This window comes from Zalophus californianus, chromosome 6 (assembly GCF_009762305.2).
Source record: "Zalophus californianus isolate mZalCal1 chromosome 6, mZalCal1.pri.v2, whole genome shotgun sequence".
NCBI lineage: Eukaryota > Metazoa > Chordata > Mammalia > Carnivora > Otariidae > Zalophus > Zalophus californianus.
Window position 1 is genome coordinate 3,120,553 of NC_045600.1, and position 27,533 is coordinate 3,148,085.

Here is a 27,533-nt window from a genome sequence, read left to right on the forward strand (position 1 = left end):
CCATTCATTCATCCATTCATCCTAAAATTTCCATAAACTAGGAATAAAGGGTAATTTCCTCAAGCTGACAAGGAATATCTACAAAAAGCAACAGCTAACATCATACTTAATGGTGAGACATTCAAATCTTCTCCACGAAGATCAGCTACAAGAGAAGGACTTCCTCATGTCACCACTCCTTCTCAACATCAGACTGGAAGTTCTAGCTAATGCAATAAGACAAGAAAAAGAAATAAAAAGTATAGAATTTAGGGAGGAAGAAATAAAACTGTCTTTGTTTGCAGATGACATGATCATCTATGTAGAAAGTCTTAATCAACAAAAAACTCCTGACACTAATAAGCAATTATAGCAAGGTTACAATACAACTTAACATACAAAAGCCAACTGCTTTCCTATATATCAGCTACGAACAAGTGGAATTTGAAATTAAAAACACGATTCCATTTACATTAGCACTCCCCAAATTGAAATACTTACATATAAATCTAACATAATATGTACAAGATCAATATGAGGAAAACTACAAAACTCCCATGAACAAAATCAGGGAACTAAATAAATGGAAAGATATCCCATGTTCATGGACAGGAAGATTCAATATTGTCCAGATGTCAGTTCTTCCCAACTTGCCCTACAGATTCGATGCAATCCCAATCAAAATCCCAGGCAAACTATTTTGTGGATATCAATAAAACTATTTTCAAGTGTATATAGAGAGGCAAAGAACCAGAATAGCCAACACAATGTTGAGGGAGAAGAACAAAGTTAGAGGACTGACACTACCCGACTGCCAAACATACTATAAAGCTACAGTAATCAAGACAGTGTGGTGTTGGCAAAAGAACAAATACACCAACAGAACAAAAGAGAGAGCCCAGAAATAGCCTTGCACAAATATAGTTAACTGATCCTTGACAAAGGAGCAAAGGCAATAAATGGAGCAGAGACAGTCTTTTCAACAAATGGTGCTGGAACAACTGAACATCTACATGCAAAAAAAAAAAAAAATGAATCTGGACACAGACCTTACACTCCTTCACAAAAATTAACTCAAAATGGATCACAGGCTTAAATGTAAAACACAAAACTATGAAACTCCTACAAGAAAATACAGGAGAGGGGTGCTGGGTGGCTCAGTCGGTTAAGTGTCTGCCTTTGGTCGTGATCCTGGGGTCCTGGAATTGAGCCCTGTGTCAGGCTCCCTGCTCAGCCTTTCCCTCTGCTGCTCCCCCTGCTTGTGATCTCTTGCTCCCTTGCTCTCTCTCTTGCTCTCTCTCAAATAAATAAATAAAATCTTTTAAAAAGTACACAAGAGAAAACCTGGATGACTTTGAGTATGGTGATGACATTTTCTATACAACACCAAAGGCATGATCCATGAAAGAAATAACTGATAAGCTAGACTTCATTAAAACTAAAAAGCTCTGCAAAAGACAATCTCAGGGGGAATGAGAAGACAAGCCAGATTGAGAGAAAATATTTGCAAAAGACACATCTGACCAAGGGCTGTTACCCAAAATATACAAAGAACTCTTAAAACTCAACAATAAGAAACAACCCAATTAAAAAATGGGCCAAAGACCTACTAAACACCTCACCAGAGAAGATATACAGATGGCAAATAAACATATGAAAAGGTGTTCTACATCATATGTCATCAGGGAAACGAAAATTAAAATGAGATACATGCCTATTAGAATAGCCAAAATCCCGAACACTGACCACACCAAATGCTAGTGAGGATGTGGTGCAACAGGGACTCTCATTCATTGCTGGTGGGAATGTGAAATGGTACAGTCACTATGGAAGACAATTTGGGTTTTTTTGTTTTGTTTTGTTTTACAAAACTAAACAATCTGGGGCACCTAGCTGACAAAGTCTGTAGAGCATGCAACTCTTGATCTTGGGGTCATGAGTTCAAGTCCCATACTGGGCATAGAACCTACTTTAAAAAAAAAAAACTAAACTAAACATAATCTTATTATATCATCCAGCAATTACATTCCTTGGTATTTATCCAAAGGAGATGCAAACTTATGTTCGCATACAAACCTTCACCCAGATATTTATACCAGTTTTATTCACAACTGTCAAAACGTGTAAGCAACTAAGATGTCCTTTAGTAGGTGAATGTATAAATAAACTGCGGTACATTCAGCCAATGGAATATTATTCAACATTAAAAAGACATGGGCTATTAAGCCATGAAAAGAGAGAGAAACCTTAAATGCATATTACTAAGTGAAAGAAGCCAATCTGAAAAGGCTACAACCTGTATTATTCCAACTATGTAACATTCTGGAAAAGGCAAAACTATGGAGACAGTAGAAGATCAATGGCTGTCAGGAGTTGTGGGGGGAGGGCAAGGGATGAACAAACCGAATAAAACAAAAGCACAGACTTTCAGGGCAGTTAAAACACTGATACCATAATGACAGACTCATGTCGTTATACATTTGTCCAAACCCACAGGATGTGCACGACCAAAAGTGAGCCCTAACGTAAATGATGGGCTCTGGTTGATTATGATGTGTCAGTGTAGGTTCATCAGTTTAACAAATGTTTTAATGTTGATATCGGGGGAGGCCCTGCATGCGTAGGGGCAGGGGTATATGAGAAATCTGTACTTTCTCTTCAACTTTGCTGTGAACCTCAAACTGCTCTGAAAAAAAGTCTTTTTTTTTTTTTCAATAAGAGTTCTTTGAAAGAGAAATGGGTGGGTCTCATACTACCCGTCCTATTCAAAATTCCTCAGGGGCTCCCCGATGCTCCCAGAAAAACCCAGTTCCTTTCAGTGGCCTACATAAGGCTCTGTGTGGCCAGCCTTCCTGGCTCCCCCTCACATCCCTGTCCCTCCCCACCTGTCCAAGCTCCTGCTGCACCGACCCACTCTTTCCCTACTCAGGCCTCTAGTCCCTCTACTCCAGGGATCTTTCATCTCACTCACAAGCCTGGCCTCACAAAGGGCCTCCCTGAGCCAACAGCTTGCAGTCCCTCGGCCCCTCCTGTCATGTCACCTCATGTACATCCTTCATATTCTCATCACAAACTTTAGTCCCTTTATTTGCTAAGCAGTTTAATGATCATCACTCACAAAAATATAAGCAACAAATGTAAACCCTAGTACCCTAACAATATCTTTGGCACAGAGTAGATATTCAATAAAGATTTGCTGAATGAATAATGAAATGTTAACTTCAGGTCCTACTGCAGAGAATAGTCGCAATCCAATCTTTAAAATCAGTAATGCTTCCTTGGTCACAAATATTTCCATTAAAAAGACAAAACACCACTCTGCAATATTCTTCTAGTCAGGATGCTTCTCCCCCCGTGGAATCTACCAATCAACCCCCTATACCTGCAAGGGGGTCAGATGATCTTCATGCGGACTGACAGCACCCTAATGCCACCTTGGTGGGCAGTTTCTCAGAACTGGAACAAGGACATCAATACATAGTCTAAATCATTCACTCAGTACTACAGGAACCATGAGTTGCCAGAGCTCTCTTCAACTCAAATGGTTTAAGGATTGTCTCCAAAATCTCTAGGAAGACAATTAGTATCCCGGTTATACAATCTATTTTTAAAGTCTGGCTACAACAACTATCATTCTTTTTTTTTTTTTTAAGATGTTATTTATTTGACACAGAGAGAGAAAGAGAGAGAACACGAGCAGGGGGAGCAGCAGGCAGAGGGAGAAGCAGGCCTCCCGCCGAGCAAGGAGCCAGATGCGGGGCTCGATCCCAGGACCCTGGGATCATGACCCGAGCCGAAGGCAGACGCTTAACTTACTGAGCTACCCAGGTGTCCCACATCTATCATTCTTTTAAATGTTAAAATCTCGCGGCTGAGCAAAATGAGACTGAAGCAGTCATTTATCTTCCCGATGAAATTCTGTCAATTCCCTGCTGCCATACCTGTTGGCTGGCTAGCCAGATGAAAACATGGAAGGAGAACATTTTTTAAAAAATGGTCTGGGGGCACCTGGGTGGCAGTCAGTCAATCATCCGACTCTTGATTGCGGCTCAGGTCATGATCTTGGGGCGGTGAGATTGAGCCCTGTGTTGGGCTCTGGGCTCAGCGTGGAGTCTACTTGAGACTCTCTCTCCTTTGCCCCTCCCCTGCACTCTCCCTCTCCCTCTCTCTCGAATAAATAAATAAATCCTTAGAAAAACAAATGGTCTGTATCTAACTTGATGCCAGGCCACTCTTCCTTCCACACACTCCACACTGCAGCTGCAATGGGCTTCCTGCCACAGTCCCTGAACATGCCATAACCTGTATGTCTTTGCAAAGACCCCCTCCTCCCTTCCCACCCCCCCACCCCCCCCACACACACTGTAAGAACTAGTTCTCCCCTAGGAAACCTTGGCAGACTCCCTCTGACACTTAGTCGGTCTTTCTCTGCTTTCAGAGAACATTCAGCACCTCATTATCACACAGCAGCCTATCATTTGCTTTCTAGCTTCTCTAACGGACTCTTTGTAGTCCTCACCCATCTCCTTCTAGTCTGTATTTCTTGTGGTGCTTCCAAAGACCAACAGTGTATGGTACAATCAGCACTCAACAACTCTTTGTTAAATTAAGCTCTCAAAACACTATGCCAGGATTCCCCAAGGATGACAACCCAAAATAGAAGACCACTCTACCTCAGTTACATCCACCATTATGCAAAAATTCACTGGTCTCTTAAGCCCAGGCCCAAATAATATATTCATTTAAACTGAACACACACTTGGAACAATTGCTCACTTCTACCTCAGCAGTTTGCAGACTACTCCCTCCTTATTCTACCAAGCTCCTTGTGCTTTGCTATATCTAGAAATCTCTCCATGCTTGACACCAAAGCTTGTATTCATTATATGTATAACTGTTACCTGATCTTTCCAAGTTCAATCAACTGCTCTTCCTGATGCTGTTTCCTTCCTTTTTTTCCCCAAGTTCCAGTAGCCATTTTGTCCAAACTATACAAAAGCTATATATATATATAAAATAGCCTTCCTCAAACTTCTAAGTGTTACCTTCATAGGAGAAAACTGGAAAACAAATCCAGTAGAAGTCAATCTTCTATTGAAAAAGACAATGTGGCTACAAAATAACTTAAACCTAAGAAAGCTACTTACTAGTCACCCCTTCAGAAGGACTACCCTTATCCCATCTTCCCCACTACAGTTTCAAAGCCGGTCCTGAAAACTCAGGTAGAACATCCCCTATACCTGCACAGGCCGGTTCTCCGATTAGAAAGCTCCCTGAGGGCAGGGACTGGGACCACAGCACCCCTAGAACCCGGTGTGCGGCTGACATACAAGGGACCCCAAATAATACCCGGTGAATGAACGAACATGGGATGTATCAAAAAAAACCCCGCAAAGTCAGAGGCTTATCAAGGTGCACTTTGCTAGTGTGAGAGAGTACAAAAAGCCTTGAAGCTTAGAAGACCAGGAGACAATGGCGACTACAAGATACACGGCTTTACTCCCAGATTCTGCCCATGCTGGGTTTACAACCCCAAGTGCAACCCCTCACTCCAGCAGATAAAGCAAGGGACCCCACATTCTGCCAAGAGATGGAAAAGAAGGAACAGAACAGAGTAAGGTTCCGGAGTCTCAGTGAGAAAGTGAGGAAGAACCAAGAGCGGGGAAGAGAAGTGGAAGTAGGGCATGTGGGTAACTGCAGTAGGGGCTACTCCTTATTGAAACGCGTCAGGTGCCAGGCGCTGTGCTCAGCACTTTACAGGCACTGACCCATTTGATCCTCCCACCAACACAGAGGTAGAAACCGTTGTCACCTCCTTTTGCCGATGATGAAACCGCAGCGTAGCGAGGTGGTATCACTTGCCCCGAGCACACAGCTAGGAAGGGGCAAGTGCTGTGACCCGAATCTGGGTCTGACTCCAGGGTCCTCCGCTAGTACCTATTCTGCCTCCCAGGTCCTAACGCAGCACTGAGGAAGAAGTCCTTCATTTATCCATTTAACGAACACCTCCTGAGCACCTACTGGGTACGCGCCAAGGTCTGTGCCAGCAGCGCCGGTGCGCGGAGGAAGGGACCGGACTGGCAGGGTCGGGGGACGGAACGCAAAGTCAATCACGAGACGCCGGCGCTTGGAGCCGCGGGCCGGCAGGCAGGGGGCCGAGGGATGAGGGATGACGGCCGAGGGATGAGAGACGAGGGTGCGGCAGAGGGGAGGGGACGCGCCGAGTGGGAGGAGCGAGGGCCGGGGGAGGGTGTCGGCGGGCCAGCGGGGCCGAGGACGCGTGGGCGACCCCCGCCGCCGTCGGCGGACCGCTGGCTTCTGCCAGGCGCCTCAAGGGCTGTGGCATTCGGGCTCGGCCACCCGGCGCGGGCGACGCGGGGGGCTGGGAACGGGGGCGAGACGGACTGTGCGACCCTGAGGCGCCGAGGTCAGGGCAGGGCGGCCTGGGGGAGATGTGAGCGGCGGCGGGAAGGCCGAGAAGGGGGCGCGGGCCGGACGGCGGGGGCAGCGGGGCCGACAGCGGCATCGCCGGACTCACCTCCCGCGGCGGCCCCTCCGGACTCGTCGGCCCGGCCCGGCCGGAGGAGGTGGGGACGGACTCCGGGCCGCGGGGGCTGCCGGGAGCCCGTTCCCTGGGCAACCGGGCCGACACCGCTGAGCGACGGCCAGGGGCTAGAGCGGCAGAGCCGCAAGTGGCGGCTGGCCAGCTGAGCGGCGCGGAAGAGACGCCAGCACGCTTCCGGCGGGCGTGGGCGGGGCTTCGGGCTCCTTCCCGGGATATCTGCGGACGCATGGCAGGTGCGTGCGACGGGTCGGATCCCCGGGGCGGGGAGGGGGTGAGAGGCCCGGCTTGGCCTGCGCTTTGGGCCGGAGGCCGGGAGCGTCCCGGCGTGAATGGGGGTCCCTGCCTTGGCCCAGCCCAGCCCGCGGGCCTCGCGCAGGCTCGGCGGTCGGCCCGGGATCCCGTCAGTCTGGCCGAGCCTCGGTTTTTTTCACGCGTAGAACTACTTGTAGGGAGAGGAGTGTCAGCAGATCCGGACCCCCAAGTTGTAATGGTCACTGTAAACTAGGATTAGCGGAGTATATGGGGTGCCAAGCCTTGCATGCCCAGCTCCTCCCAAAACCTTTCCCTGAATTTCCCTCAGGATTACCCGCACAGAGCTTTTTGCTGGTAATAAAAGCTGTCACTCAGCCAGTGCTCACTGTGTGCCAAGTAGTGTCCCAAGTGCTTTAGGTGGGTCAGCTCGTTTGAGCCTCACAGGGATCCCATGTAGTAACGTGCACAGATTGGGAGCCGCGGCTCCGAAGGCGTAAGGGGGGTAGCCACTATGCCTAACCTCACTCAGCTCTGTGCTGTGACCCTGGCTACTGGTCTCTTTCCCCACTGGCCTGAGTTTCTTGAAGTTAGAGAGCCCCTGTGTTTTTGGTTCCTAAATATGTGCTGGGTATGGAACAGACAGAGAATGAATCAGATGGGGTCTTCACCCTCAAGGAGCCCCTACTGGAGGAGAGAAAGCCTTAGAAGATGATAGTGCAGGTAATAAGGACGATTTCTCCATTTAACACGTTTTATTCAACACCTACTGTGTGCTGAGGTTAGGAGAGGGAACAAGACATAGTCACTGCTCCGGTGGACTTACAGTCCAGCAGGGAATATAGACATTACACAAGCAAATATACCGTGCTGGTGAGTGTCAGCGATAGCTGAAGAAGAGGTTGTTTCAGATATCCAGTGCAATGAGTTCTAACCCAACCTGGGAGATCCAGGAAGATTTCCTTGTGGAAGGAGTGACTTTCTGAAAACCTAAATCAGATCATGTCACTTTCTTGCTCAGAGCTTCTTGCTTCCTTTCCACTGACTTGGAATAAATCTAAACTATCTTGGTCTGTAAGGTTCTAGTTGCTTGACTGCTCCCTCACCTAGCCCCCCTCCCCACCATTCTCTTCTAGGTGATGTGGGGTCATCGATCGCAAAGGGTAAGAAAGAATTTTTGGAATGTTGCATGGTGCAACTTAGTAAGTTTATTTGAGTAGCATGGGGACAGGACCTGTGGGCAGAAAGGGCTGCATTTTTGCTGTATGAAGCTGGTGGTTATATGCTTACTGGTCAAGAGGGAGGAGACATGCAGGGAGTATTATCATAAATGTTTCTCTGAATTTCTACTCATAAAACTATTTTCGCAAGATTCCTCTGGTGCTTATCATTCAGTTCAGTATTAACTATCGGTGAGATTTACAGGCAGTCATGAGACCCTTTAAGAATGTAGCAGCCAGCACATACTTGATCCTTGTTGGAACTATGTAGGCTAAAGGTCAGTCTTCCGGGCTAAAGGTGAACATTTTACTCATTCTGTCCGTCATCATAGACGTACTGGTCTTGCTTAGTTTTTCAGACTCACCAAGCTCATTCTCACATTAGGACCCATACTGCTGACCTCTCATCATTCAGGTTCTGGCCTAAATGACATCTCTTCAGGGGTTCACTCTAACCCAAGACCCCATTTTCTTTTCTACATGGCACTTAACCATGATCTAAATTGATCATGGTCATCTGGTTGTCTATTATCCACTTCCTCTTTGGAAAGTAAATTCCATGAAAATGGTCCTGGTATGTCTCATTCAGTCACTTGATCCCCCATGCCTGGCATATTGTTGGTGAGTTGTATAAGTAAAGAATAAAGGGATATTTAAATAAGCAGAGCCTTAAAGGATACTAGGAGTTAGCCCAGTGAGTGGGGACATACATGGACAGGAGAAATATTCTAGATCAAATAGCCCTAAGGCATAGAGAGCAAGCTGGGAGAAGCTGGAGAAGTGGTAAACAGGACTTAACATAACAGGCTGTGATTGTGGTTTATAATAAGAAGTAAATATTAGGTCTTTGTCCTGTTCTTGGCAGAGAGGTAAAACCCTTGGTGTTTCTGAAGTGTGAGAGTGAGCAAGGTGTCTTTTGTTAGGTCGATGAAGTAACTTTTGGGAAGCCCCTAGGTAACCTTTGGATGGGGCCTGGTTCCCACATGCACACACACCAATCGTGTGACTGAAGGGTTGGAACTTTCAGTCCCACCCACCTTCCCCGTGTCCCCAGGGCAGAGGGGCTGGAGGTTGAATCAATGGGCAGTGCCCAGTGAATTAATCAACCAAGCTGTGTAATGAAGTCTCCATAAAAGCCCACAATGATGGGATTTGGGGAGCTCCAGGTTGGTGAACACATGGAGATTTGAGGAGAGTGGTGTGCTCCGAGAGCACAGAGACTCCATACCCCTTTCCACATATCTTGCTCTATGCGTCTCTTCCATCTGGCTGTTTCTGATAGAGGAAATATATATATATATATATATATATATATATATATGATTTTATATATATATTTGCTCTCCAACTAAGGCCATAAATTTGTTAAATTTAAACAGCAAATTTGGGACAGGCAAGCTATGGTGAACTCTGGCAAGTTGGAAGGGACAAAGGGAAGGTCAGCTTTCCTTAGGTTTTAGGAGGAAACTGGGGAGAGTTGTAAACAAAAGTGTACTGGAGAAGAACAAGAGTTCAAGGTTGTAGTGGTTTTTGCACAGTGGTTTCTCCATTGGGTATAGGAGGTGGTTAGCGCATTATTGCTGGGGCTCTTCCTTCCTTTTCTTAAAAGCAGGAGATAAAATTCCTATGTGAAGTATGTCCTCCCTTGTTGAGACCATTCTTACCTTCTTTACTGCTGCTGGTTGTGCAGGCTACAACAAGTGGTGCGCATGTGAGCAGCCCCCTCTCCAGGGCTTCCTGACTCTATTTTTAAATGAGGTTTCTTTTATTTTCACATTTCCTCCTTGTGATCAAGGTCTTTGCTCAAAAACATCACTTTATCAAGAGTCAGGTTTTCTGCATTTAGTGGCTTTGTCCACTTTCCCGGTTGTCCCGTCCTGTGTCACAGGGAAAGTGCGTAACGACTGGAAACCATTGAGGCCACGTGTGAATGACAAGAAAGGGTAGGAAGGAGACCTCAGCACTTAGCATCTAAAATCTCTGTCTTGGGGCGCCTGGGTGGCTCAGTCAGTAAAGCGTCTGCCTTTGGCTTAGGTCATGATCTCAGGGTCCTGGGGTCGAGTTGCGCATCGGGCTCCTTGCTCAGCGGGGAGCCTGCTTCCTCTCCCTCTGCTGCTCCCCCTGCTTGTGCTCTCTCCTCTCTCTCTCTCTCTCTCAAATAAATAAATAAATAAAATCTTTTTTTAAAAAAAAAGGCAGAATTAAAAATAGTATGACAAATCCAGTATGACGGTTCTAAAGCAGGAGCTCAAACCTGAAGGTAACCAGCGAAATAGATCAAAAGACTAGGGGTCATTAGGTGAAATTCGTTGTCATCTGTGCTCTTGTTCCCTGATCTTGTGTAAGTGGGTTTCTGTTTTCTCCAGAGGTATTTATCCAGGTGCAACAGGTGGTATTTGCTACCGCACAAATGCCTCCTTGTCCAGCAAGTAGATTGTCCAAAATTCTTTTATTTATTTATTTATTTTTTAGATTTTATTTATTTATTTGAGAGAGAGAGCAGAGCAGGAGGGAGGGGCAGAGAGAGAAGCAGGATCCCTGCTGAGCAGGGAGGCTGACAGGACGTGGCGCTTGATCCCAGGACCCTGAGATCATGAGCTGAGCAGAAGGCAGACACTTAACCGACTGAGGCACCCAGGTTCCCCTGTCCAAAACTCCTTTAGCCAACAAGTCACGTGGTCATTGTTGGGCTGTCTTGCTTTGGCTGTGGAGTCAGCTACCTCTCCTAATGTTAGGGAGAGATTTCTGATCATGTGATCATTGGCACTTACTCCGACCCGAGGGGAAAAGCCTCCCTACAGAGGTAAACCAGGAGTCATATATGCCCCCTGAAGTTCCTGGTTAAGAGAGCCATGGAGGCCTAATGGGGCAGGTTGGCGGAGGCCTCTGGTTTGTGATGAAAGTTAACAATAAACAATAAACATTGACTTCCAAGCTGCCAACTGTCTAAGCATTCCTATGCCCATGGGAAATGCTGTCCCCTTTAAACAAAAATGAAACCAGGTGGTGCACAGGGGACTCCAGCTAAGGTCTGGTTATTGATAGATTTATTAGCTGGAATTTCCTGACTGGCCTTTTCAAGCCAGGGATTGGAGGAGTTGGGATGACATTCTGTGAGAGGCCATTCCTTCATTAAAGGGTCTTTTCTAGAAACTGCAAAGAGGCATAAACTTGTTTGTATTTGCCTTGGGTGCAGGGAGACAGATCGCACTTACATAAGGAAAAGAATGTGGGACTGTACAATGGCAAAGATGGAGGGATTTAACTGAGCTAGCATGGTTACAACTGGGGAAAGGCTGAAACAAGTATGGGAACGCCCAGTCGTAATAGCCCAACTGGATAGGTAACATCTATAGTCTTGCAGGTGTAATCTACAGCGGCATTTGGGACTACAAAGAAATTGGTTATAGGCAAGACCAAGGGGTCTCTGACATTGTGAACAGATCAGAGCTTCTGGTGACAGGTCCAATAGTCAGAAAGCTTTCCTCCTTTTGTGGGGGATTGGGAATTGCAATTGGGGCACTGTCTTTCCAAGAGGGGGTGAGGGTCATCTGGGTGGCTCAGTCAGTTGGGCATCCAACTCTTGGTTTCGGCTCAGGTCATGCTCTCCAGGTCATGAGATTGAACCCTGCAGGAGTCCAGTCCTGCCAGAGACTCTTACTTCGCCCTCTCTTTCTTCTTCTTCTTCTTCTTCTTTTTCTTCTTCTTCTTCTTCTTCTTCTTCTTCTTCTTCTTCTTCTTCTTCTTCTTCTTCTCCTTCTTCTTCTGCTTCTTCTTCTTCTTTTTAGAGAGAGAGAATGCGTGCACGTGTGCATACAAGCTGTGGGGGAGGGAGGAGAGAATCTCAAGCAGGCTCCACACCCAACATGGAGCCCAACTCAGGCCCCTTCATGCTCTCTCTCTCTAATAATAATAATAATAATCATAATAGCCAGAGCAGCTGATAGGAGTACAGCACCTAATAAATTTTGGACATAAGACCCATTTAAAATTTTCTCCCTGCTAAAAGTAGGAAGCCACATTGTTTCCATCACTACAAAATTGTGAGCCACTCCTAAGGCATATCTGCTGTCAGCGTAAATGTTGACAGTTATCCCCTTGGCGAACATGCCGCCACATGAGGGTGTACAGCTCAGCTTGTTGGGGTGAAGTAGCCAAAGGTATTAGGTCTCACTCAGTTACTTCAGAGGGAGTTGCAAGTGCATATCCAGCACAACATTTGCCATTTCTCCCTCTCAAATAAAAACCATCAGGGAACCATGAGAAGTCAGCATCATCCAAAGGATGTAAGTCATCATGGGAGGGAGTCAGGAGGTGATCTGTCAGTTAGGCATGAACAGGGAGGTGACTGCAGCGAGAAGGAGCTCTGGGAGGGCTGGTTAGAAAGAGGACTCCGTAGGAGAGACGACTGGCCGGAGGGCGGTGGGTGTTCAGGAGGGCTTCTACCGCATGGGGCCAGAGATGGCTACAGGGACCCCGGGACCATCTCCTCTGCTGCCCTTAGCCAAAAGGGCGGTGGCAAGAATGGCTCTGAGGCAAGGTGCCTGGTGCCACACGGCCTGTTGTTGGCTGTAATGCCCTGTAGGGTCGATGGTGATCCCTGTGTGTGGGGTGAGTAACCCCAGGAAGTTCCCTTCCTTTTCATATATAAAAGGGAAGTTGATCATTGGGATGGCCAAGGGCAGGGGGATTTATTAAGCTTTCTTTTTTTTTAATTTGATTTATTTATTTGAGAGAGAGAGGGTGAGTAAGCACGAGAGAGAGAGAGAGAGAGAGCGAGAGCGCGCGCACCAGCGGGAGGAGGGTAGAGAAAGAGAGAGAAGCAGGCCCCTTGCTGAGCAGGGAGCCCGATGCGGGGCTCCATCCCAGGACCCTGAGATCATGACCTGAGCGGAAGGCCGACGCTTAACCAACTGAGCCACCCAGGTGTCCCTCATCTGGTCCTTTTAATTAGAAGATCCACCCAATAATGAGCTGGAAGATCTGCCCAGTAATGAACACAGAGTTCAAGGCTATCCAAGTAGATTCAGTGTTTAAAGGAAGACCAGAATTTTCTTTAAAAACAATTTGGAGAGGCACCTGGGTGGCTCAGTTGGTTAAGCATCCAACATGATCTCAGGGTCATGAGATCAAGCCCTGCATCGGGTTCATGCTAAGGTGGAGCCTGCTTAAGATTCTCTCTCTCTAAAAAAACAAAAACAAAAACAAAAAAATCCCCACAGTAACTTGGAGCCAACTATAATAAGCATGCATGGGTTTGTTGGGTTTCTGGGTACAAGCCTGATTCATAGTGTGTTCAGCAGGTTGTGGGAAAGCCCTAGGAATTGTCTGGTAAAGTCATTTAGTGCCTGCAGGAGCTTGGCAGGGGATAGTACCCCATCTGTGGTTCTAGAGATCCCTCCATGTAGCCGGCGCACAAGGGTGCACAAGCACCTGGCTCCGGGGTCCCAAACACACCAGGCTCGGCCACTCGTCACAGAGAAAATCCACAGGCAGAGAGGTGAGTGGTGGGGACACAAGAAAGGAGTTTATTTCAGCGAGGCCGACACTGGGAGGACCACGGACTAGCGTCTCAAAGACCGTCTCCCAAGTGCTGAAGATCCTTCCAGGTTTATGTAAGGAGGATGTTGGGCAAAGGTGGGTGGGTATGTGCAGGGGCAGCGAAGGTCCAGTCTCATTGTCCTGGGCTCGGTCCTGAGGGGTCTTGCTGGTTCGGGGCAGTCCTTGTTGCTTGGGGTTGGGGGGGTGGTTTTGGTTCCCCTCACGGGAGGCTTTGCCAGTTGGCTCTTTTTTTATGTGAAGAGATAAGCTGAAAAGAAGAACTTAGTCATGTAGGAAGTACTGACTGAGGTCAGAATGGAGGCCCTTGACGTCCTCTCTCACCAGGATTATCTGAGCGGCAGAGTTCATCCAGTGCTTGGACTGGCCCTGGACAGCAAGCATATGTAATAGCGGATGTGAATCTGAGAAACCCAGTTGATAAGTTTGAATCACCATCTTAAATTACTCAGCAAATCTATGAGGATCTATGAGGATCCTCAGCAAATCTGAGAGCCCCAAATCTCACTTTGGGAAGGTCTTTGACTATAGCTCCTAATTCACCCTTAGTCCAGGGCACATGACAAATTAGGGGTTTGGTATTTGGATCCTCGGAGGGTCTGACTTTAATGGGGCAGGTTTTAATGGGTTTGGGAGAGGAAGGGAAGGATGTCCAGAGAGAGGATTGAATGAGGAAGTGCAGGGTATAAAGGGGGTGGGGTCCGTGCGGGAGGGAAAGGGGAAGGTGGCTGCCTGCTTTGTGTGCTTTGCGTAAGATGGCTGTTGGGCACATCCTGCGACCAAGAAGACAGGAGGGGAGCAAGAGGCCTCAGAAGATTTGTGTCTTCCTTTGATTGTTGCTCCGTTAATTTGAAATCAGTATTTTATAAAGAGGCTACTTGAGAGTCCTGAATCTGTTTAGAAGCCTCCAGGTACCTATTAAATTGGGCATCCCACGGAGTCTGTTTTAGAGTCAGAGCTTTCTAATTAGGTTCTGAGAAAAGTTTTTTTGGGGGGGGTCAAGACTTTCCCATAATGGGCATTGAAATTTTAATTCATCTTTGGTTAAGTTGGTCCATTTAGTCAAAATGCATTCCCACTAACAGTTCGTGAGGGTTCGTTTTTCTCCACATCCTTATCAACACCTGTTATTTCTTTTCTCTTTTTTTAATTTTTATTTCTTTATTTGAGAGAGAGAAAGAGAGCAAGCACGAGCAGGGGGAGGGGCAGAGGGAGAGGGAGAAGCAGGCTTCCCACTGAGCAGGGAGCCCGATGTGGGGCTCGATCCCAGGACCCTGGGATCACGACCTGAGCCGAAGGCAGCTGCTTCACTGACTGAGCCACCCAGGCGCCCCAGGACCATAGCTTTTAAACATAAAACCGGATAGGGTCCCAGAAGGAGGACCCTCCTGAGAGAGTGTAGAGAGTCAAAATCCCATTACTCAAAATCTGAGGTTTGGAAAATAAGTGAATACTTTAAACAGATCCTGAATAAAGTCGGGTGCTCCACCAAAGGGAGGGTTCGAAATCTGAGAGACTCTCCAAAGGGGTGAGGACGAAGGCTCTACATAGACGCCTTGCTCAGGCCTGAGGGTCGTCATCCCTGGGGTCCCCTCCTTCGGGTCCCACTCTGACCACCAAGTAATGTAAACTTTAAACAGAGCAAAGAGGGGCGCCCGGGTGGCTCAGTCTGCTAAGCGTCTGCCTTCGGCTCAGGTCAGGATCCTGGGGTCCTGGGATCAAGCCCCGCATCGGGCTCCCTGCTCCGCGGGAAGCCTGCTTCTCCCTCTGCCTCTGCTGCTCCCCTTGCTTGTGCTCTCTCTCTCTCTCTGTCAAATAAATAAATAAAACCTTAAAAAAAAAAAAGGAAAAATAAACAGATGGCCTTGAATAATACTATGGACTAATTGGACCTAATAGACATACAGAAAACTCCATCCAGAAACAGCAGTTACACCTTCTTTTCAAGGGCATATGAAACATATTCCATGATAGATCACAAAACAAGGCCACAAAACAAGTCTTAAGAAACTTAAGGGGAGGGACGCCTGGGTGGCTCAGTCGTTAAGCGTCTGCCTTCGGCTCAGGTCGTGATCCCAGGGTCCTGGGATCGAGCCCCGCGTCGGGCTCCCTGCTCCGCGGGAAGCCTGCTTCTCCCTCTCCCACTCCCCCTGCTTGTGTTCCTTCTCTCGCTGTGTCCCTCTCTGTCAAAATAAATAAATAAAATCTTAAAAAAAAAAAAAAGAAACTTAAGGGGGCACCTGGGTGGCTCAGTTGGTTAAACACCTGCCTTTGGCTCAGGTCGTGATCTCAGGGTCCTGGGATCGAGCCCCGCATCAGGCTCCTTGCTTGGCAGGGAGCCTGCTTCTTCCTCTCCCTCTGCCACTCCCCCTGCTTGTGCTCTCTTGCTTGCTTGCTCTCTCTCAAATAAATAAATAAAATCTTAAAAAAAAAATAAACAGAGCAAAGAACATTTCTAAGTCAAAAAATGAGTTTATTCAGGAATCGCAAAGGAATTGCAATTCTGGACAATTCGCTATGACAAATCGTAGGCAAGTCGGAAGAGACAAAGGGAAGGTCAGCTTTAATTAGGTTTTAGGGGGAAGTGGGGAGGTGTTCAACACATATTCTGTGGAGAAGAACAAGAGTTTGAGGTTGTAGTGGTTTCTCATCAGCTGTAAGTGGTGGTTGATGCCTTGTTGCTGGAACAGGGAGGGATCTTCTTTTTCTTAAAAGCAGTAAATGAAATTCCTATGTGAAAAATGTCCTCCCTTGTAATAATTCTTATCTTCGTCCTTCCTGCTGGTTGTGCAGGCTACAAGTCATGTGTGTGTGTGTGAGAGCTGCCCTCGCATGGCTTCCCAACTCCATTTTAAATGAGGTTCCTTTTATTTATTTTCACAAATTTGTAATCATTGTGTTTCTTTTACTGCCCATCAGCAAACCCTCTTGGGAGCACAACGCCCAGAAAACCTGTCTTATCTGTCAGTGCAAGAAAAATTAAGGACAATGCAGCTGATTGGCATAATTTAATCTTGAAATGGGAAGCCCTCAACGACACAGGTTTTGCTACTGCAAATAATATTGCCAACCTGAAAACCAGGTTATGGTAAGTATGTAGAGTTCCTCGTGCTCTGAGCCCCGCACCCGTAGTGATCGGGCACAAGTCTCCCGGGAGTCTTTTAGGGTGGGAATGGTAGTCTTTAGCAACATTGTATTAAGAAGAAGAGCAAGTGGTAAAATGATGTATGCAAGTATAAACTGTATATGTATGTCCATTTTAAATACAAAATTATGCTACCTGTCATTCATTGTTATGGCTGTATATAAAATTCTGAAAATGAGGGCGCCTGGGTGGCTCAGATGGTTAAGTGTCTGCCTTCGGCTCAGGTCATGATCCCCAGGGTCCTGGGATCGAGTCCCGCGTCGGGCTCCCTGCTCCGCGGGAGCCTGCTTCTCCCTCTGCTTCTCTCTCTCTCTCCCTCTGTCTGTCATGAATAAATAAATAAAATCTTTAAAAAAATAAAATAAAATAAAATTCTGAAAATGAATTGGAAGGACGCGGGCCCAGTCGTGAAGCTCACACCTTTAGGATGGGTGAGTGTTGGGTGGGAGATCAGCAGGATTTTGATTTCACAACATTGTGCTTTGTTTCTGTGATGTTGTGATTGATAGTAAGGACTATCTCTTTGGTCTCCCTCCCTGTTCCTGGCCTACAGCTCCTAAAACCCCTCCGACTTCCCAATGGATAAGAGCAATAGGAGCATCCTCTGTTCTAATATTTGGTCTTTTGTCCCCCAGAATGATCCAGGTGAAAGGAGTGTCCTGTTATTCATAACATGTCCCTTCCAGCCACCCCTGAGTTCATGCTAAGGAGGTGACTTCTGGAAGGCCCCGGTGGGAACCAAGCAGGGCATTAGAGAGCGTGAACTTTCAGCTCTACCCCCTCACCCACCTCTCAGGCAGGGGGAGAGGGGCTGGAGGTTGAATGATACACCAGTGGCCAATGATTTAATCAATCGTGCCTACACAATGAAGCCTCCATAGAAACCCAAAAAGTTGGAGTTTAGAGAGATTCTGGTTTGGTGAACAATAACACCTCTCCATGCTGGAAGGGTGGCCCCCAAACTCCCCAGGGACCCAAGCCCCTGTGGTCAAGACCCTTCCAGACCTTGCCCTATGTACCTCTTGTTTTGGCTGTTCTTTCATATCCTTTAATATCCTTTTTAATAAACCGGCAATCTAGTAAGTAAACCATTTTCCTGAGTTCTGTGAGCTGCTGCAGCAAATCCTTCAAATCCAAGGGGGTGGCTCGTGGGAACCTCTTATGCATAGCCCGTTGGTCAGAAGCACAGCTAACACCCTGGGCTTGCAGTTAGTGCCTGGAGTTGAGCGGGGCCAGTCTTGTGGGGCCAAGCATTGACTGTGGGATCGGAGTCTGTCTCCAATAGGTAGTGTCTGCCTGCCTCCCATAGGTAGTCTCTCCAGTAGGTAGAGTTAACTGTGAGAACGGCCGCAGGCTGTGAGAATTGCTTGGTGTGGAGAAACCCCCTCCCCACCTGTGGTGACCGGGTGACCATCCGGTGGAGGATGGAGAGTAGAGGAGACATAGGAGGGTATTTTTCCTCAGCAATTTCTTTTTTTTAAGATGTTTTATTTATTTATTTATTTATTTATTTATTTATTTATTTATTTATTTATTTGAGAGAGCGAGAGAGAGCGCACAAGCTGGGGAAGGGGCAGAGGCAGAGGGAGAAGCAGACTCCCCCGATGAGCAGGGAGCCGGATGCGTGTTGGGTGGGAGTCCCGATGCGGGACTCGATCCCAGGACCCTGGGATCATGACCTGAGCGGCAGGCAGACGCTTATTGACTGAGCCACCCAGGTGCTCCCCATCCCCCTTAGCAATTTCTTTAAAAAAGACAAAGGAGTCCTCAGAAAACCTGTTAGCGGTTGCCAATTCTGATTGGAAGGTTTGCTTCATTATTCTTTGCACTTTCCTGCGTGTATAGTTTCTTATTTCTCAGTCATAATTCTATGTTCCTCTGTCATTGTCTGCAAGCCAGAGTCGAGCGTCTCCACTGCTGTCCCCTGGCTCGGGCCCGTTTCCGGCACACGTCTCCCGCCGCTGGCCCTCTGCTGCCTCTTCCTCCCGAGGCCCGCTCAGCAAGAGACAGTTCTTGGCCTGTCTGCAGAAGGAGCTCTCTGATACTGTCTCTTCTGTTTTTGTGTTTAATTTTTCTCTGAAGCGTTGTGACCACGCTAGATTAATCTCATGCCCCACAGGCCACAGGCTTCGGTTTACCAGACCATTCCCGATGGTGAACTCTGGGGAAACGGTCCTGTCTCGTTCATCTTTGTACGCCCAGCACAGAGCCCTAGGCTAAGGACGCCACAGGGCTGCCTTCAGCCGACTCCCCCCAGTGCAGAGCTGGTGGGCTGTTCATCGTGCTGGTGAATAATAAGTAAGCATATGTTACAGCCCCATGAAATAACACCTGGGCCAAATGCCTGACACTGTTGTGTGGAGATGGCACTTTCTAGGGAGTGTACGTGGTTCGCACTCTTCTCCATTTTGTCCAGGAGCGAAGATGGGACTGAGTTACAGAGCAGCCCGGCTTCCGGGGAAGATGTGCACAAGACGCTTCCGGAATACAGCAAGGAGCTAGAGACGCTGTGTGAGGAGCTGCAGACCACCTTCGATGCTTTGGTGAGATCCAGAGCCCCCGGCCACCTGTGCTCGCAGTCACCGAATCCTGGGGGTGTCCTTGGGACTTTCTCGGCACCTGGCAGGTGTCCACACTGTGGGAGACGCTTTCCCCCAGACACTTGCCTTTCCCTCCTCGGCCTCCTCCATTTGCCCCCTAAATCTCGATGCTCCCCAGGATGCTGTCCTAGACCTTTGTGCTTTCTGCCCCATGTGATGTCTGGGTCCATCTGACCCCCTTTGGAGGGCTCCACATGGTAAATATTTTGGGCTTTGTGGGCCCTACTGTGTCTCGTCACCACTCAGCTCCACCACATAGCGAGCCACAGATGGTACAGAAGCGAATGGTGGTGTAGCCGGCGCGCAGGGGTGCACGAGCACCTGGCTCCGGGGTCCCAAACACACCAGGCTCAACCACTCACTGCTGAGAAAATCCACAGGCAGAGAGACGAGTGGTGGGGACACAAGAAAGGAGTTTATTTCAGTGAGGCCGATCAGTGAGGCTGACACCGGGAGGACCACGGACTAGTGTCTCAAAGACCGTCTCCCAAGTGCTGGAAAGACTTGCAGGTTTATGTAAGGAGAATGTGGGACAAAGGTCGGTGGGTACGTGCAGATGGGCGGTAAAAGGTCGATCATGGCCGTCACGGGGGAGTCACACGGGCTCTTGCTGGCTCTGGCCGTGTGGGCTATGTGAGATCTTTCTTCGTTTGTTTCCATGTTCGCGGCCGTGTCTCTGGCAGGTGAGGTCTGCACGCGGAGCTCCTGACCAGCAGAGACTGGGCACAGGCCAAATAAGCGATTGAAATTGGCAAAGTTCTCAGTTACGGAAAACTGCCCACTTGTTTTGTTTTCTTTTTCCCAAATTAACCCATTCTATCATGGCAAATATTTTTGTTTGGTGAGCCTGGGTGGCTCAGTTGGTTAAGCATCCAACTCTTGGTTTCAGCTCAGGTTGTGATCTCAGGGTTGTGGGATCGAGCCCCGTGTCCAGCTCCACACTCAGTACAGAGTCTGCTTGAGATTCTCTCTCTCCCCCTGCCCCTCCCCCCATGCGTACTCTCCCCCCTCCCTCTCTCAAATAAATAAATAAATCTTTTTTTTTAAAGATTTTATTTATTTATTTGACAGAGACACAGCGAGAGAGGGAACACAAGCAGGGGGGAGTGGGAGAGGGAGAAGCAGGCTTCCCGCCGAGCAGGGAGCCCGATGTGGGGCTCGATCCCAGGACCCTGGGATCATGACCTGAGCCGAAGGCAGACGCTTAACGACTGAGCCACCCAGGTGCCCCAATAAATAAATCTTTTAAAAATTTGTTTTTGTTTGAACAAAAAAATCAGGTGCACGTATTGTTCCTAAAAGAAAAGAAAGTGGGTGGCTGAATTCCAGTATTAAAATAATTTAAACAGCCAAAAAGCTACACGTGGTGCTCAGTCCTCTGCACGCCAGCCCTGACTGCCTCTCTGCGTGTCGTTTTGATGAGCCACCGCCTCCCACCAGAGCCTCTTCATCTCTTGTTCCCTTCCAGGATAAAGCCTGTCACAGAATCTCAAAGCTGTGTTAGAACGAGAAACATTTTCAACACATACTAATGTGGCTTTTATAAAATGTAAAAAAAAAAAAAAAAAAACTCTGAAAGGATTTTGTTTTTAAATGTCACTTGGCTCTTGTTAGATCACACGTTCTCATTTGTAACTGGGGAGGTAGGCCCATCAGGAAAAAGTTTCAGAGGAGTGGCCGATGGGGAAGAGGGTGTGTGCCTTTCGTTTCAGGCACGCCAGGAGTGATTGGCTTTGTTTGTCCTAGGTTCTCCCCATTCTTAAGTGGCAGGCTGGTACCCTGGACCCCTTCGTCAGCCCCACTGACCTGCACTGAGGAGGGGCAGCGTGGGAAGATGTTAGCAGGGAGAGTCAAGATGTCGGAAACCCAGCCGGCAGGCTCGATGAACTGGGCAGCAGCAGAGGAAAGGTGGGGTGCCTGCCCTTGGTCCCTCTGACCCGCAGCACAGGCCCAGGGTGAGGCAGGCCAGGGGAAGGTAGCCACTGGGTTGTAGGTGACCACCCGCTCATGGTCAGCCGAGTTCCCAAGATCTTCAGATAAGGCCTGGGCTGTGTCCATGGCAGCCAACAAAATGATGGGCCCAGCCATCAACACAGACAGAGACAGCATGGATGCGTGTTTGGGTGGGGACAGGCCTTGTCAAAGAGAAGTAATTGGGGGAACTGGAGTTTTAGCCCAGGAAAGGGGGAACCAGCAGACAGAACAGCCACCGTCGTAGCCAGAAGGGTGTCCCAAGAACAGGAAATGGTCCACTGGTTTTTTTGAGGCCTCTGAGGGGACAAGGGAGACCCCGGGATTGGCAGAAGCTTTGGCTCCCACCAGAGAACAAGGTTGCAAGTCCCGTCCAGAGCTGGAAGGGGCTCCCACGGATCTGGTGTGTCCAGTGGTGGGAAATGTGCCCCCAAAGGGCTGGATGGTTACTCGGTGGGTTCATCACAAAGATCACGGAGGAGTTAACTCCTGGGTAGAACTACATCAGTGTACGTACATTTCATCCATTCTTAGGCCCACCTCACAATTTGTATTAATCCTGTCCTGTTTATTAATGTTTTTCTGTAATACAATTAAAATCACATCACACACGCACGCACGCGCATTAGCTGAATATTGCTTCCCAGCCAAAAGTCTTTGAGCCTGGGGCTGACTCCCTTTTTCCCAAGAAAGGAAGTTTTCTGTCTTTCAAAGGCCGCCACAGTCTCACAGACTTCCCTTGGTTTTTATAACAGTGACAGTTCTGAGGAGGATGGGCCAGGCATTTTGCAGCTGTCCCTCACTTGGGGTCTGTCTGATGACTTTCTCATGATTTGGCCGGGGTTGTGGGTTCTTCGGGGGAGACCTCAGAGACAAGGTCTCATCACATCCCGGCAGGGGCTCTGGGTGTTGACCTTGACCGCCTGGCTGAGGTGTTGTCAGGTTTCTCTGTAAAAGGAGCTCCCTTCCCGCTGTCCACACAGCCCACACTGAAGGAGTGGGAAGTTCTGTCCCACCTCCTGAGGGTGTAGCATGTACATAAATTATGTCTGTCTTCCCCCACCTGTGAATTACTGGACCATGCATTTCTAGCGGTGTGGACTCGTGGCTATTTGTTTTCCACTTTGGGTTGTAATACAGTACTGCTTTGTTTTGTTCAAATTGTTCCTGCTTCGGCCATTATGAGTTCCGTTGGCTCCTATGTCCCTTTGACAGGTTTCCATCATTGTGAGTTTTTGGTTTGGGTTTTTTGGAACACTTCCTTACTTTCTAGCATTACAAGATGTTCGAGGCCCATCTTGTGTATTTCCTGCCTCGGTTCTAGGATCAGCCATTTCTCCAAGGAGCCCTGGTTCCTCTTATTGGAGGATGGTTTTAGAAACCAAGATCTGGGTGGCAGCCATCAGGCACTGAAATCCTCTGCTCCAGGGAATTTATTCTATTTTGAAGTGGTTTGGAAACAAGTTCTATGTTCAAAACCAAAAGTTGATGTGATAAGGCTTTTAGTATTATTTGTCCTGTTCTCCAGCTTTTGGAGAGAATGGTTTCCCAGACTTGGCTTTAAGTGTCTTTAATGAATTTGACCTTGGCAGGGGGCTTTGAGGCACCCCCTTCCCTAACGTGGATGAACGTTTTGCAGTTTGGCCTGTGGGAGGGGGTTGAGCTGGGAGTGTGCGCCTTGGTTCATGCCCTGCGGGCTTAGGGCTGCCCACCGTGCATAATCTGTGTCTCTGTTGATGACCAAGCTGCGCTTGGCACTGCAGGCCTGTGTCAGGCCTTCAGGATTTTCCTTGCTCTCCTGATCATTTATAAGCTTTTCTTTGAATTAGGTGGCAGGACGCAGAGGACAGAGGATGGCATGCCAAGGGATGTGGGGTCAGGAAGCATGGTGTGGGGTGCTGGCTTTGACCTTCCCTGGCTCAGCAGCCCTGAGAATTGTCCCAGCTGTAATACAGAAATGCTGAGTCCTACTTCTTGTGTGGGGCCAAGTGAAAGATCGAACCTAAAAAGACTGGGGAAAGGAATGTAGTCCCTTAAAAATCAATGTTAGCCAAACTTAGTGCATACCACATCCGGCACAATTAGAGAGTGGCTGAAGGACCAAATGTAAGGAATTCAGATTTGACAATTTATAGATCTCTGGGTATTCACCCCTGTGCACATGGGGTTAAGTATACGTAGGGGTTAGAAATGTGGTCTTAGTGGGTCTGTGCTGCTCAAATCTGGAATCTTAGTTACTCGGCCCCTTTATGTAACAAACCCTTCTATAGCCCCAACTAGGTACTTCAGAAATACTCAGTCCTTTTGGCTGCCATGTTAGCACTTTGTCAGAGCAGTCTGTGCTGGCTCATCTGTGCAGGGGCGACAGCGTCCGTGTGTCCCCTGCAGTGGCCGGGCTCCCCCGCAGAGCCCACCCTACCCTGAGGCATCCGTTCTCCCCACTTCCTGTGTGAAGTGTGAGGGACTGCCTTTCATGACTACCGTTTCACAGACCAGGAAACCGAGCCTCAAGGTTTCAGTAAACCCAGAGGCAGGTGGTAAAAGTCAGAAATGAACTCATGTAATACCCTTCCTCCTTTCATTCCATAAGAGCAGAGCCTGCCTTGTGATTCCTCCAGGTGTTTGGGGCTAAAAAATTAGTGCCCTTGGAAATCTTAGGGAAGTGGGACTCAGCAAGCTTTGTCTTTCCAGCCCTGGAAATCCGGGGGTTATTTCTAAAGTAATCCAAATAAATGAGATCGTAGCCACTGTCTGGCTCCATCTGCCTGGAAATGTGCTGCACGTGGAGTGAACAGTGTTGAGTTACTTGACTTTAGGTCTCAACAGATTTGTACCTCTTAGCTTTGAAAGCTTACAGTTACTGAATCTGAGACTGGAGTCAATTTCTTTCTTTTTTTTTTTTTTTTTAAGATTTTTATTTATTTGACAGAGATAGAGACAGCGAGAGAGGGAACACAAGCAGGGGTAATAATGGGAGAGGGAGAAGCAGGCCCCCCGCCAAGCAGGGAGCCCGATGCGGGGCTCGATCCCAGGACCCTGGGACCATGACCTGAGCTGAAGGCAGACGCTTAACGACTGAGCCACCCAGGCACCCCTGGAATCGATTTCAAATAAGGTTCTCCTATTCCCAATTAATACCTTTTCAGGCCAAAATACAGATGAAAATGGAAAAGCTGTCCTCGACCACCAAGGGGGTTTGTGAGCTGGAGAACTACCATTGTGGGGACGGGAGGCATCGGCCCCCCCTGTTTCACACGTGGCCCACAGCCCATTTCTGTAAGTAGTTCTCTCTGCATGGATTCTCAGGAGTAGAAATTATGAGAGTATTTGGGTACTTGAAGAACCTGACAGAGTTTGAAATTCAATTCAAGAGGATCTGTTGGAAGGGAAGGAGATTGGGGTTATCTTAAAATGGGCCTTTCTTCTTGGCTCTAATAATTAGCAAAGAATTAAATGTAATTAGAGACACATGAAGCAAGGTGCCCTTATTAACTCTTTAAAACCAAGTGGTCGGGGCACCCAGCTGGCTCAGTCCACAGAGCCTGTGACTTTCGATCTTGGGGTTGTGAGTTCAAGCCCCACGTTGGGTACAGAGATTACTTAATAAAAAAAAAGAACCTTAAAAAAATGGGTAGAATGAATTCCACCTCCTCTGCAGAGGCAGAATTTTTTTTTTCCTTTTTCAGAAAGATAGGTTTTGGGATACCTGGATGGCTCAGTCAGTTAGGCATCTGACTCTTGATTTCAGCTCAGGTCTCGATCTCAGGGTTGTGAGTTCAAGCCCAGTATTGGGGAAAAAAAGATAAACTGAAGTCAGTTTAGCCACCCCCTAGAAGAAGACTACTGGGAACATGGAATCCATTACTTAAGTTCTACAAGATCAGAATTACCTTTTTTTTTTTCTTTATTTTTTTAGAAAGCAGGCGTGCATGTGAGAGCAGGGGAAGGGGCAGAGGGAGAGAGAGAGGAACAAACTCCCTGCTGAGTCCAGAGCCTGACATGGGGCTCGATCCCACGACCCTGAGATTGTGACCTGAGCTGAAATCAAGAGTTGGATGCTTAACCGACTGAGGCCCCCAGGCGCCCTTCAGAGTTACCTTTAGCTTTGTTAGTTCAAAAGAAGGGCCTAGCTATTTGATGCCGATTTGAGACCTCACTTTAAATAAAGAAGAAAAGGGTAAAACCATTCGATGTAATGTGTTATTGGAATATTGTCAGTTTGAGGTGAATCTGCTGTTTATAGTCGTCACAGGACTGAAGAGCAGAAAAGGCTGCTTATTAATTTCATGACACTTACCATGCTGACGAATCCTACTGATCTGCATGAGCCAGAGTGATACAGACCCACCTGGTCCTTCTTTATCTCCGTGCTATTGCTGGGTCTAGTTTTTTTTTTTTTTTACACATTTTATTTATTTATTTTACAAGAGACAGAGAGCACAAGCAGGGGAAGCGGCAGGCAGAGGGAGAAGCAGGCTCCCACTGAGCAAAGAGCCCGATGTGGGGCTCCATCCCAGGACCCTGGGATCATAACCTAAGCCAAAGGCAGATGCTTAACCGACTGAGCCACCCAGGCGCCCCTGAGTCTAGTTTTCAACGAGGAGCTTTTCAAAGTAGCGCCTCACACCCAGGCAGGAGCAGTTCTGTGAATTTGTGCTATTAAGGGGAGACGTTTGTTTCAGATGAGGTTTCCCGCAAGCTGTCTGACATGTACCAGAAGGAGCTTCTTCTGAAACGCACGGTCATTGAAGAGCTAGCGCACACCACAGACCACGACCTCACCCTGAGCTACTTGTCAATGTGGCTGCACCAACCCTACGTGGAGACCAACAGCAAGCTGCTTCTGGAAAGCATGCTGCTCGAAACAGGGCACCGGGCCCTGTGACCTCCCAGCACAGCCTCAGAGTCTGAGCCTCCAGGCTCCCGACCACTGGCTGCTTCTGTGGCGCCCATGGTGGACAGTCTTTCACGTACGACCCAGTGCTGTGGTGGGGCCACCCTCCGACCTTAGTGTCCGCCAGACTGGATCACTTCAGCGGCAACCTGTGGCCTCTCCAGACACCACGCTGCCACACAGCGTCATCTGCACCTATTGTGAACCTGTCACCCAAGGGGACTTCTACATGAAATAAAGGAGTTCCTCACCAGAATGATCAAGTGATCTCGTTTTTGTAAATCAACTGTATTTATATGACATTTATGTAGAAAAGCCCTGGTTCGGTATTTTTACTTTATACCTAGTACTTAAATTTTTTTTGCACGTTAGTTTTGTAATTACAACTAATGTTTAGGATACCATAGAGCTAACTGAGTAATAGGGAGCGGCTTCATGAAAACTCCATACAAATGTTGCCTGTATTTGCAGACTGAGGATATGACAGGCCACGTGATTCTTCAGGCACAAGTCCTAGAGTCTGACAACATTTGCAGCCAAATCCTGGGGGCTCGATCCTACCATTTGCTTCCCAGAGACAAATGTAAGGAACTTCGTGCTACACGATGTGATACGTGACATGGGATGTAGGCTCCTCTGACTGAAGCTGCAGCGTCCCAGAAACAGGGAAAGAAGGAAAGTATTCCAATAAGACCGTACATGACAGGGATTTCGTTTGGGAGAAAGTGAGCCTACCTCGCTGTGCAAACTGACACCTCAAAAGCACTGAAAGGCAACATTTCTTTGTATCTCATCCCTCTGTCCCTGTGGACTCACTGATGTCTCACTACCGTAAAAGCTGCCCCTCAGACATCTCGTAGCCAGGAAGCCATGCAGTTAGCATGGGGCAGAAAGGGTGTTCTGCTCCAGGCTGCCCTGCCCAGCAGATTGTGGTCATGAGCCCCAGAGGCAGATAGGCCAGGGCCCCGAGGCCCACTGGCAGTTTTATGTTTCGGACATACTTAAAAAATAAATGCTCTTCAGGGCACCCAGCTGGCTCAGTCTGTGGAGCATGCGACTCTTGCTCTCAGGGTTGTGAGTTCAGGCCCCACGTTGGGTATATTTAAAAAAAGGGGGGGGGGCAGTGAAGGACTTAATACTGTGAGCAGGCCTTTCTAGGACATTCCATGGGTTCTTGATGCCTCATCCCCAGACACCCAAGTGGCCCAGGGGAACTAATGGAAAGGGCTGATATTGCAAAGGGCAAACAGACACAAAAGAGCTAACTGACAAATTATCCGGTGGCATTGGTGCAGAGATCTCTCACGAAATGGAAGAGGCATCAAATCAAAGGATGACCCCTCTGGTGGTT

At 48.0% G+C, this 27,533-nt stretch overlaps 2 protein-coding genes across 11 annotated transcripts in view; one reads left to right on the forward strand and one right to left on the reverse strand.

Annotated features, from left to right (window-relative positions):
* The window catches only part of TECPR2 (tectonin beta-propeller repeat containing 2), a 102,007-nt gene extending 95,354 nt beyond the window's left edge, over window positions 1–6,653 (reverse strand). For 5 of the 8 annotated variants that reach the window (XR_004820159.1, XR_004820158.1, XM_035728231.1 and 2 more), the window contains exons 1-2: window positions 6,518–6,549; window positions 107–206 (exon numbers count right to left, since the gene is read on the reverse strand). The gene's annotated coding sequence lies outside the window, so the exon portion shown is untranslated. Of the gene's footprint in view, window positions 1–106; window positions 207–5,791; window positions 5,991–6,517 lie in introns of those variants that run through there. The other 3 variants (XM_027572054.2, XM_027572053.2, XM_027572055.2) reach the window with 3 other exon arrangements.
* Window positions 6,646–26,438, forward strand: LOC113910177 (cyclin dependent kinase 2 interacting protein). 3 transcript variants are annotated; one of them, XM_027572059.2, is made up of 7 exons: window positions 6,673–6,777; window positions 7,930–7,956; window positions 13,900–13,992; window positions 16,492–16,660; window positions 19,134–19,260; window positions 24,435–24,564; window positions 25,971–26,438. In XM_027572059.2, the coding sequence occupies exons 1-7, from the start codon at window positions 6,771–6,773 to the stop codon at window positions 26,171–26,173; spliced, it is 756 nt and encodes a 251-aa protein (XP_027427860.1). In that variant the 5' UTR covers window positions 6,673–6,770; the 3' UTR covers window positions 26,174–26,438. The 3 variants fall into 3 exon arrangements, with proteins under 3 accessions (XP_027427861.1, XP_027427862.1, XP_027427860.1); XM_027572060.1 differs by lacking the exon at window positions 7,930–7,956 and having other exon boundaries at window positions 6,646–6,777; XM_027572061.1 differs by lacking the exons at window positions 7,930–7,956; window positions 13,900–13,992 and having other exon boundaries at window positions 6,646–6,777.
* The last annotated feature ends 1,095 nt before the right edge of the window (window positions 26,439–27,533 follow it).

Coding starts and splice junctions, on each gene's coding strand:
- LOC113910177 (XM_027572059.2), top strand. Junction 13,993..16,491: donor GAATCTGAGAAACCCAGTTG/ATAAGTTTGAAT, acceptor ACTGCCCATCAG/CAAACCCTCTTGGGAGCACA. Junction 16,661..19,133: donor AACCTGAAAACCAGGTTATG/GTAAGTATGTAG, acceptor CATTTTGTCCAG/GAGCGAAGATGGGACTGAGT.